Consider the following 12335-nt stretch of genomic DNA (forward strand, 5'->3'; position numbering starts at 1 on the left):
AGCAATCGATACTTTGTTCCACAAAGTCATATTCGCCTGCTAGCATACAATTACCTATAGTCGTAAGCTTACTGTAAGCTCGACTGCAATGTACTAGTCAGTTATTTGCGTAGTTAAGCTGCATTTATATAGAAAATATTCGAGTCAAAAAGTCTTTTTTTCCCGCATGTAACAACAAATATTTTGCGACTGCACTGCACCATTTCCCATGCCCCGTGGATTGGTTAAAAATCACCTTTTTTCTTCGAATTTTTAAACAAAACTAAACCAAGCTCAGAGATTTGAAACAAATAGATTGGATCCTGACGTAAAGTATGATGCTAACAAATGACTCAGTTATAAGTGTCACCATGTCAGAGTTTATGACTTGTTTTATTTCAACCGGTCCAAGGCCGACCTAAGGAAGTGCGGGGCCCGATGCAAGAATTCATGACGACGATCATCGCTGATTATAAACAACATCAGCTGTGAACTAACAATGTGATTTGTCCAAAATAAAAGTTAAATTGATGTTTTGGTTCTAAGCAGCGCGAGTCACAACGCAGTCGCATCTCTCTCATTGACCTAAGGCCGGTCCTGAACTCGTCATAGTTCGTATTCTCGCAGATTGATTGAAACATCAAATATATACACGCAAATAGTTTTGACTTACGTGTTTTTGTGACGGATTTGTCATGGTTATATTTTCTCTAAACAGGGTTACAATTCTTGCATTCACACGAAACGTGAAATACGGCAGAGTTTAACAGCAACTGAGCCGTTATATTTAGCTGATAAAGTTCAACTAATTCAACCAAGATTTTTCTTGGCCAGGATGTATGAAGTCATAATAAAACAAACAAAAAAATCAAATCGAAGCAAAACGCTTTTATCGATATATTTTAGTCTTCGACTCTTACATCATCGGTATAGACTATAGACCTTTGATATATAGGTCTAATGTATAAGTGCCTTTAATTCGATGAATTGAATCTTAACCAAGTTTGACAAAACACCAAACGCCAAATACAATTTTCAAGAACTATAAGTTTTCGTATATCCCAGTGACAATTGGCAAATGTTTTATGAATACTAACGCTAAGGTTATGGTACGACTTACATACGAGGATATTGTGCACTATTGTATGTTATATATTGTATATATATTAATTTGCTCTGACTTGTACCGCGCGTGTATACGTCTGCAGGCATCAAATAATAGAATAAACTCGTTTTTGATAAGGTTCGCATTTTGGCTTTCCTACAAATCTTTCTGTCTGTCCACGATAAGCAGAAATTAAAACATTCATTAAACAGGCAGCAGCAAAGCAGCATAAATAGATCATCGCCGCGGTTATATCGCGTAAATATTTACAAGAGGCACAAAAATGCGTTTGCAGAATCCAAAATAATCCAGCTTTTGTTATACCGCAGTGTTATGCTTGAAACAACGACAACAAGCAGCAGTGAGATTTTTGCACAAGATAATGACATGGAGTGTGTTTACTGGATTTTGTGTTTGTTGTACAACTATGCACTCCTGTCAAGTCGTTTCCGATAACCCGCTCAATATACACATTGATTCGAGGAGCTTTTCATGACGAACTTTTATGTATTTGGAATAAATTACTTGTTGTTTGTCCTGATTGTCTTTAAAACTTTGATATTTGAAGAAATATTCCTCAACAAATCCATAACTATATTAAACACCCCAGCATCAACAAACGAAACTTTATTAGCATGTTAGCTTGGATTTAATATTAATCGGAATTCCGCTTCAAAATCGGGTGGTCTCTTCAAGTCGGTCGTGTTGTGGACTCAACAAATCACATAATCCAAGCGTAAGCCGCTGCGAGCGTAATAAGTGACCGCAATAAGTCTGAAGAGTCTGGCTCTAATTGGTATCGAGCATATATTCTGCACGTGATTATCTGTGTCTTCAGTGTTGTCTTGGAAAATCTACAAAAACAAACAAAATCCAAATAAACAAAGCTGTGATATAAGCACAACTTCTATCGAGTTTTATCACAAATACAAATTTACCATGTCGTTTCCATCGACATCTTGTGTCACTTGCAGGTGATTATTGGAATCTCCAAATGATATCTTGAAGCTTGTCACCCTCCAACCAACAGATCTCTAAGTGACTACACCTGTCACTGTGGTCGGAGTTCTCAAGTCAGCTTGAAGCCACTCTCCTGGCGTCCCTGCATAAAAACATTACGTCATCATATCTTGGCAGCATTGATAAGATTCTTAGATGCGAGACGTGCGAGACGTTTTCGAGGCAAAAATGTGTTTGTAGAATCCAAAATAATCCAGCTTTTGTTATACCGCAGTGTTATGCTTGAAACAACGACAACAAGCAGCAGTGAGATTTTTGTACAAGATAATGACATGGAGTGTGTTTACCGGATTTTGTGTTTGTTGTGCTACTATGCACTCCTGTCAAGTCGCTTCTGATAATCTGCTCAATATACACATCGATTCGAGGAACTTTTCATGACGAACTTTTATGTCTTTGGAATAAATTACTTGTTGTTTGTCCTGGTTGTCTTTAAAACTTTGAAATTTGAAGAAATACTCCTCAACAAATCCATAACTATAATAAACACCGCAGCATCAACAAACGAGACTTTGTTAACATGTTAGCTTGGATTTAATATTAATCGGAATTCCACTTCAACATCGGGTGGTCTCTTCAAGCCGGTCGTGTCGTGGACTTAACAAGTCAGATAATCCAAACGTAAGACGATGCCACGATTAAAGGTGACGACAATAAGTCTGAAGTATTTAGCTTTAATTGGGTTCGGGAATATATTCTGCACGTGAGTGTCGCTATCAGTGTTGCCCTGAAAAATCTATAAAAACAAACAAAATCGAAATAAACAGAGCTGTGTATCCTGAAATAAACACAAATTAACTTTTATTGAGCTTTGTCACGAATATTCAACTAACCATGTCGTTTCCATCGACATCTTGTATCACTTGCAGCTGATTGGTTGAATTTCCAAATGATATCTTGAAGCTTGTCACCCACAAACCCGCAGCTCCCTGGGTGACTACACCTGTCACTGTGGTCGGAGTTCTCAAGTCAACCTGAAGCCACTCTCCTGGCGTCCCTGCATGAAAATATTACGTCATTATATCTTGGCAGCATTGATAGAATTCTTAAAGGCGAGACGCATTACTTACAATATTTTGATGGATGAGGAAGCCAATATCTTCCTGACTCTCCATCCAATCTTCCTTCATGAGGAGCATAATTAGAATGAGGGTGGATCGACGACGCGGTCATTTCGTCATCTCGCACTTTCCCACTTTTCACACCAGCCAAGCATAATTCCTCTGTAAAATATAAATATCAAGTTGTTGAAATATTCTTAAATGTGGGGAATTCCCAAAAAAAGTTCTTCTGAGCGACCTGCGGGGAGTTACCATAATCTCATAAAAATCATATTCAGCAGCAGACGATGATAACTCTCTGTTCAACAGCAAATAACATGGTGTTATTTTAAATGGTTTTGGAAGTATTTGAGATGCCAATTCAAAAAGTATTTCATTTTGTTATCGTTGTTTTCCTAATTTTACATTGGGACCATCTCACAAAAACAACAAAATTTTGAGAACAAATGGTGAATTTCTATTGGATGGTGTTTACCAGACGACATAACCAATTTAGAGCTTTCATTTAAACCTTAATACTTCTATAACCAGTTAACGAAACGATTCCAATTTTAACAAGCGTAGGACGATTTAGCCAGGCCCTGTCCAGACTTCCGTTGAAACTCGATTTTAATTACGCCTCCAAGTGGCAAGTTATTAAGTAACAAATTTATGTTAAATTGGGCTACAGATAGTAGGCGCTGTGTTAGATCTTTGATCAAAAAGAAGCTAGTGACCGACAGAGAAATTCTTCCCACTTCCAACGATATTAACGTTGTTGAAATTGATAAAGCCAGTGTAATTTCAGTTGCGAACTACTGCACTTGGGGCAGAAATGCATTGATTTAAATAGGGTCAAAAGTCGTTTACGCGACCTCAAAGTACTCTTTGCATAGACAACTTATTGTATTTTCTCGTTATTGCATTATCTTTTTATTTGGAACGACAACTTAGGAGGGCTCTCCCCGGCGATTGGCGAGTAACGACCCGCTAGCGACTGCAACTAAGACTGGTAACACGAACAATTAAGAATCACTTTCAATTGTCGCTCGATTAACGAACTTTGTACTTATTTTGTGGTGTAAGTCGGCCAACACTGACTTAGTTGTAACTGGTCCGATGAGGACTCATCGAGAACTTATCTACTTACAACAACAAAAACTAAACTGTCGAGCAAATGTCAATACTAGTTAATACAAATGTTATATTGTAGAAAGATTTTGGACAATGATTTGTGCGCCAAATTGTGCTCCACGTGAAAAGTGCCGAGTACCGGTGTAACGATTATTTTCTCGTTCATATAGCCAGGCTTAATTTCACATTTACGGTGAACCGCGACACCTTTAACTGCGAGTAACTGTGAGTAACTGTGAGTAACCTTCAACTGTGAGACTTTGTAGCGTTATCACGCTAACGAAACAAACCGATGATCTTCGAAAAGCCACATTTAATTGGTCTCAGCCAGACGCCGACTCAGACTAAAAAAACTCTAAAAAGCGCACAATATTTATATAGAATAAGGGTGCCAAATCATGTGATTAAAATAGTTAACAAACGCGTAGGTGCTGATTGGTAAAAAATGCTTCAAGCAAAAACACGGTGATAAGTAACGACACAACATGTGAGGAACAAAGTCCGTAACACCGGGACTGACCGAAATTTCTTGACAAAAAATAATTCGGTTCTATTTTCGAAAGTACCGACGGTATCGGTAAGTATCGGTAACGCGATAGTACCGCGGTACAGTAATTCGGTACTATACTAGCCGCGGTACTGCCTTGGTAGGTTGGAAAACTTGCTACAAATCAATGAAAATAAATTTTTAATAAAGATAATAATGGTTGGTATCGTCCAATCATACGCTCAAGGCTGATTGACTTATCTTGTAACAACCACGCCAACCTGCAAGCTACAGTAAGAGTTAGTGCTTTTCTAAGCGCAAAGTTAAGTTGATTCTAATTCACTTTTCACTTCATCTTCAAAGTGAGAAGCTTTCACTGCACTCAGTTGTAAACCTGCTTCATGAAAGCTCGGTCACAATTTGCTGATCACTTTTTGGAAAAAGATTTTTTATAGCTAGTTCTTGGCTCTTGCTTAAAAACGAGATTATAATAATCAAGCTACCATTTTTAACCAGCCTTGTTATGAAAATATTAAATTCTGCTTTGATGATAATATATGGACATAGTACTTTTTTTTAACAAACTGTTGCAAAATAATATTTCGCACCATTGTTTGTTTGTTTTTCGTGTGTTTTCCCACGCTTTTATTTTTGTTAGTTAATTATCAGTTAGATTTTATTCTGTTTGTTATCACCTTGATTTCTTTTGTCCACTGCGTTATTTCATGTTGTTTTCGTTTGCGCCTCAAGTGTTTCGATGTGGTCGAACGGTCAGTAAAAACTGCCATAATAGTTGGCATAGAAAAAAACTTAAGGCAGATAAGCACAGCGAAAGAGATGTGTTTCAGAGATTTTTTGAAAACACTGAATCTGTGCGCGTTGCGCACGTCCCGCGGTAGACTGTTCCACAGCCTAGAAGCAGCTGCGGAAAACATTATGTCGCTGTACATCGAGGTCCGACAAGGTGGAACTTGCACGAAGTTCCTAGACTGGGATCTCAGAACTCTCGTTGGGCTATAACGGCACAGACGCGTTTGCTGATATAAAATAGTTAAACAAATATAAGCTCTCGGTACTCAGTTGAAATACATTTTATTGTTTATTTTTCGCCATTGACAGTGGGAAGAAAAATTACGGTACCTAGTACTTAATCTATGCAAATTTGTACTGGCAAAAACTTTCGTCAGTTCGAGGATAAAGAAAGCTTGTCATGCTAGTGCAGGCCTAGAAACCAGTTATCGTACCACGTCGAATACATACACAGTAAACATTGCTATAAATCATGTCAATATAGTTATACGCGGACAAACCTTTGCAAAATGCTGTCATTGTGGCTTGTTTTATATCTTAATGTCCAACAAAAGAAGTCAATAAACCCACATAATCAATTAATTTTCATGTTTTTTGTTTTATTATTGTGACCAGTGTTTTTTTAAGGTGTTTTGGTGTTTTGGGAAACCGAAACGGTCCCCCAAATTTCTCCAGCGGTTTCCCAAAATTTGGACTTGCAACTACAGGCTATTTTTTGGTATTTAAATGAAACACTTGCGGTGTCTTAAAACTACTTAGTGGTCACCCAAACCAAACCTTAAAAAAAAACCTGATTGTGACTCATATATATATTTGGTTTAAAGTCACCAAAGTGCGAAACTGCGCTTTGGCTACGAAATGCAAAACCACGGGCACAAAATTAAACAATTGAACCAATAAATCCAATTAAGCAATGAGAAAAAGTGGACTTAATATTATAGCATGGGTTTAACACTAATATTAACAGGAAAGACAAAATCCGACAACATCGACATCGGAAACTCAACATCAGGTTGTCTCTTCAGGTTGGTCATGTCATCGACTTAGCAAATGAGATAATCCAAGCGTAAGAAGATACCACGACGAAAGGTGACGGCAGTAAGTCTGAAGTGTCTGGCTTTAATTGGGTTCGGGAATATATTCTGCACATGATTAGTGCTATCAGTGTTTCCTTGGAAAATCTACAAAAACAAACAAAATCAAAATAAAGAAAGCTGGGTAGTCTGATATAAACACAACTTAACTTTTATCGAACTTTATCACAAACATTCAATTTACCATGTCGTTTCCATCGACATCTTGTATCACTTGCAGGTGATTGGTGGAATTCCCAAATGATATCTTGAAGCTTGTCACCCAATAACTACTACTTCCCTGGGTGACTACACCTGTCACTCTGGTCGGAGTTCTCAAGTCAACTTGAAGCCATTCTCCTGGCGTCTCTGCATGAAAATATTACGTCATCATATCTTGGCAGCATTGATAAAAACTCTTAGAGGCGAAACGCTTGACTTACGATATTTTGATGAATGAGGAAACCAAACTTTCTCTCCATCCAATCTTCCTCCATGAGCAACATGATTAGGATGAGAATTGATCGACGATGCGGTCATTTCGTCATCTTGCACTTTTCCACTTTTCACACCAGCCAAGCAAACTTCCTCTGTGAAATGTAAATATCAAGTTGCTGAAATGTTCTTAAATGTGACGAATTTCCAAAACTCATGACCTGGTATCGCTGAAATAAATAAAGTTCTTCTTCTGAGCTAAGTGTGGGGAGTTACCACAATCCAATAGAAATCATATTTACCAGCATTTACCGGTTAATTTAGTTCAATACATGGTTAACACTGGTCAACAGCAAATTATTTGGTGTTATTTTAAAAGGTTTTGGAAATATTTAAAACGCCAATTCAAAAAACATCTCATTTTGTCCACCACCACGGCAAGTTATGATGGTTATGTTACAAGTCCTGCCTTTATTTAATTTTATCCAATTGTTCAAAAGAACTAATCGATACATAATAAAAGCATAAATTAACAAGCATCAAAACCATAGTTAAATGGACAATCTTGCCACCGCAGTATCACTGAATGGTTTGTACGTAATTGAATCCTTTATGAAGAAAAAATACAAAACAAATTTCAAATTCGCGGCATGTATCGGTTAAAGTGTTGTGTTTAATGGTTATATTTCTTGAAATTAAATTTACTAAATATAGAAATTTAATGTAAAAATTAGCTTTTTCAACATTGGTAACACTTTCCAAGACTGGAAAGTCTTGAAAAGAAGCAAGGACTGACCTGGAAGTTAAGCAAACAACCCGAGTTTATGTTGTTTATGGTTGTGTTGTGCTTTGTCTACAAGCAGAGTTGAATAAAGTATCTTTTATTTGCTGGGTATTAGGATAAGCAAAGGATTGGGCTCCATGTAAAATATACATCTTTGTACAACTGGCCAGCGTAGTTTTTAGGTATCTTGAGTGTCCGAAACGATATCTCAAAATTTGTACCACGGTACCTACAGCAGAAAATGAGCAGTTGCAGTCTCTTAAAACATTTAATTGAGGTTTTTAAAATTTTAGCGGTCGCCAAAGATAAACCTTAAAAAAACCTGCCGTTGGCTAAAGGGAGAGTCCCTATAATGCCTTATTTTCTAAGCTCTGACGTCAAACCAAACGCCATTATCTGCATTTGGGATAAAAATAAAGAACGAAGTTTCAAAATAAAATAAAATATTTAAACACTTGAGCTTGGAAGGAAAACGTTTTTGCAAAGATGCCCTGTCTGTTTGCTCAAGATGAACTTGATTTGTTGGTGTGAGTTTTGTAAAGTTTCTTGGTGCGTTAATTTCGTGCAATATCAATTTGTTGTCAAGTGTTAAATTGAAGACATCAGATTAGTTATTTAGAAATTGGTTACAAACATAAACTACTAAAATGCATAAAAAAATGCTGTCAGTGAAAACATTCATATATTTTAGCTCGGTGCAACATGATAATATGAAAACGTGAGATATGATTGCGGTGAACAAAGTCGTGATATGAAGCTCTCATGTGACATTTGACAAATGTTATGCTTTGCAATATACCATCAGTGTAATGGCTGCTGTATGGATCGAAATGTTTTCAAAAAAACTTCTGCATCGTTTTAGCTTGTTTGTTTAGCTTGTTTGTTTAGATTATTTGACTGTTTTTTATAGTCCAGCCACTCCTCGACATATTGTCATAATGCGACCAATCTACATTAATCTTTTGATAAAGCAACTTATTTATTGTTGGTAAATTACCTCGAAGAGCTTCATGTAAACGATCCAACGTATCCAACCTTTTCTTAAGCTCGACAACTTCGCTTAGATCGCATTGACACTGGCCAGGTGGACCGGGATTCCCCTTTGCTCCGTGCGTGCCTTGAGGTCCTGGTATTCCCCGTTTACCGGATGGTCCTCGCGGGCCTCTACTTTCCAGGATTCCTAGAGCATCACGTGGAACAGGCAAACAAATCTGCTCATTTTGACTCAGCACAAATGTCGCCAGATTAACAGCAAACACCAGCGCTAAGAAAGCAGCTATTATTGACGTCATCTTCACTTGTTTATCAGTCTGCAAAATAGAACAGATTATGACGTGTGAGAGAGCATTCTGTGCAACAAAGATCTGCGCGAAACATTTCATTCACAATTTGGTTAGAAACAAGATGCTTTAACCATTTACAGAAATACACTTGTGCAATTGTGTGTAAAATATTAAGTAAAATGTAAGGATTTGCAAAAATTTTGGTATTAATAGAACGAAAACTTTTAACCTCAAATTTTCTGCAAACCCGAACCGATGCCAAATATATTACGTCATAAAAATGAAAAACTGAAAATTATAGTTAAAGAATTCTATCTACATTCATCGCGTTTATTGAACATATACGTAATAATGGTTGACTTGCTTTTTATATTATTTGGATAAAAGGAAATAAAGCAACAGCGCCTCCGCAATAACATTGCCAAGTTATTTCGTTACTGGACGAACGAGCAACAACAAAGCGACAATCAAATTATCAAAAAAGCTGACGCTACATGTCGCTCTTTGCTTGCAATGTAAACTTCATCACCTCTAAGTCGGAGGCAATAAGAAAGGAAATGACGTCAGCAATATTTGAGACTCTTCTACTAATGAAAGAAAAAAAAAAGTTTAGAGCTTATTTCCATTTCTAAGTTTTGACTACTGTCTATAGCGGGCGTGTGCGACCTTTTTCACTGGAGGGCCAAATACAAAACTTTGAATGATAACGCGGGCGGCATGAACGTTTTCAAAAAAAAAATTGGTAACATTTTTCTATGAAACTAGTTTATGTAGACAAGAAACAGATTTAGTGCAGTCCACGACACACGTGTGTGACAGTTTATTGGAAAACTGTGAATAATTGTCGATGGAAGATGAGGAAACTAAATTCAGTCAAGCGTATTTAATCACAAATTATTGTGATTTTTGCTGTTGCAGATCTTTGCAAATTTTTGGAATATTTGCTTTCACAGAACTACATTCTTACGCAGCATTCTTACATCACAAAGCTTCAGCGCAATATTACTGTACACAGCGCGCGAAAATTTCGCTTGCTTTGCTGTAAACCGCATCAAAGAGTGATGGCTAGTATACACTTCTAACATTTTGCTGAGCACCACGCGGGCCGCACGGAACAACCTGGCGGGCCGCTGGTTGCACCTGTCTGGTCTATAGGAATATTAAAATAAATACCAACATCAAGTTATTCTTTTTACCAGGAAATCGTTTACTTTGAACAGGCTGAAAGCTGAAGCTTTTAGGAAAATACGAGCTTAATAACTATATTTATCAGCGCTGAAGTTTGAATTATGACGTCGATTTTCATAGAAAAGCAACTACCAATAAGAGCGTCAGTTTATATCTGGTAAACAACTTGAAGTCGTTCAGTTTCAACTTTCAAAGCAATCGATACTTTGTTCCACAAAGTCATATTCGCCTGCTAGCATACAATTACCTATAGTCGTAAGCTTACTGTAAGCTCGACTGCAATGTACTAGTCAGTTATTTGCGTAGTTAAGCTGCATTTATATAGAAAATATTCGAGTCAAAAAGTCTTTTTTTCCCGCATGTAACAACAAATATTTTGCGACTGCACTGCACCATTTCCCATGCCCCGTGGATTGGTTAAAAATCACCTTTTTTCTTCGAATTTTTAAACAAAACTAAACCAAGCTCAGAGATTTGAAACAAATAGATTGGATCCTGACGTAAAGTATGATGCTAACAAATGACTCAGTTATAAGTGTCACCATGTCAGAGTTTATGACTTGTTTTATTTCAACCGGTCCAAGGCCGACCTAAGGAAGTGCGGGGCCCGATGCAAGAATTCATGACGACGATCATCGCTGATTATAAACAACATCAGCTGTGAACTAACAATGTGATTTGTCCAAAATAAAAGTTAAATTGATGTTTTGGTTCTAAGCAGCGCGAGTCACAACGCAGTCGCATCTCTCTCATTGACCTAAGGCCGGTCCTGAACTCGTCATAGTTCGTATTCTCGCAGATTGATTGAAACATCAAATATATACACGCAAATAGTTTTGACTTACGTGTTTTTGTGACGGATTTGTCATGGTTATATTTTCTCTAAACAGGGTTACAATTCTTGCATTCACACGAAACGTGAAATACGGCAGAGTTTAACAGCAACTGAGCCGTTATATTTAGCTGATAAAGTTCAACTAATTCAACCAAGATTTTTCTTGGCCAGGATGTATGAAGTCATAATAAAACAAACAAAAAAATCAAATCGAAGCAAAACGCTTTTATCGATATATTTTAGTCTTCGACTCTTACATCATCGGTATAGACTATAGACCTTTGATATATAGGTCTAATGTATAAGTGCCTTTAATTCGATGAATTGAATCTTAACCAAGTTTGACAAAACACCAAACGCCAAATACAATTTTCAAGAACTATAAGTTTTCGTATATCCCAGTGACAATTGGCAAATGTTTTATGAATACTAACGCTAAGGTTATGGTACGACTTACATACGAGGATATTGTGCACTATTGTATGTTATATATTGTATATATATTAATTTGCTCTGACTTGTACCGCGCGTGTATACGTCTGCAGGCATCAAATAATAGAATAAACTCGTTTTTGATAAGGTTCGCATTTTGGCTTTCCTACAAATCTTTCTGTCTGTCCACGATAAGCAGAAATTAAAACATTCATTAAACAGGCAGCAGCAAAGCAGCATAAATAGATCATCGCCGCGGTTATATCGCGTAAATATTTACAAGAGGCACAAAAATGCGTTTGCAGAATCCAAAATAATCCAGCTTTTGTTATACCGCAGTGTTATGCTTGAAACAACGACAACAAGCAGCAGTGAGATTTTTGCACAAGATAATGACATGGAGTGTGTTTACTGGATTTTGTGTTTGTTGTACAACTATGCACTCCTGTCAAGTCGTTTCCGATAACCCGCTCAATATACACATTGATTCGAGGAGCTTTTCATGACGAACTTTTATGTATTTGGAATAAATTACTTGTTGTTTGTCCTGATTGTCTTTAAAACTTTGATATTTGAAGAAATATTCCTCAACAAATCCATAACTATATTAAACACCCCAGCATCAACAAACGAAACTTTATTAGCATGTTAGCTTGGATTTAATATTAATCGGAATTCCGCTTCAAAATCGGGTGGTCTCTTCAAGTCGGTCGTGTTGTGGACTCAACAA

General features: G+C 37.0%; 2 protein-coding genes across 2 annotated transcripts; both read right to left on the reverse strand.

The window, feature by feature from the left end:
* Positions 1-2702: 2702 nt before the first annotated feature.
* LOC143466220 (lactadherin-like) lies at positions 2703-3650 on the reverse strand. The gene is made up of 4 exons (XM_076964854.1): positions 3641-3650; positions 3175-3327; positions 2938-3101; positions 2703-2840 (listed from the first exon to the last, which is right to left on the reverse strand). Exons 1-4 carry the CDS (start codon positions 3648-3650, stop codon positions 2703-2705), a joined length of 465 nt encoding a protein of 154 aa, XP_076820969.1.
* Positions 3651-6242: 2592 nt separating this feature from the next.
* Positions 6243-9170, reverse strand: LOC143465317 (EGF-like repeat and discoidin I-like domain-containing protein 3). Its single transcript, XM_076963542.1, has 4 exons — positions 8865-9170; positions 7092-7238; positions 6854-7017; positions 6243-6756 (listed from the first exon to the last, which is right to left on the reverse strand). Exons 1-4 carry the CDS (start codon positions 9157-9159, stop codon positions 6619-6621), a joined length of 744 nt encoding a protein of 247 aa, XP_076819657.1. The 5' UTR covers positions 9160-9170; the 3' UTR covers positions 6243-6618.
* Positions 9171-12335: the final 3165 nt, after the last annotated feature.

This window comes from Clavelina lepadiformis, chromosome 7 (genome assembly GCF_947623445.1).
Source record: "Clavelina lepadiformis chromosome 7, kaClaLepa1.1, whole genome shotgun sequence".
In the NCBI taxonomy this organism is placed as follows: Eukaryota; Metazoa; Chordata; class Ascidiacea; order Aplousobranchia; family Clavelinidae; genus Clavelina; species Clavelina lepadiformis.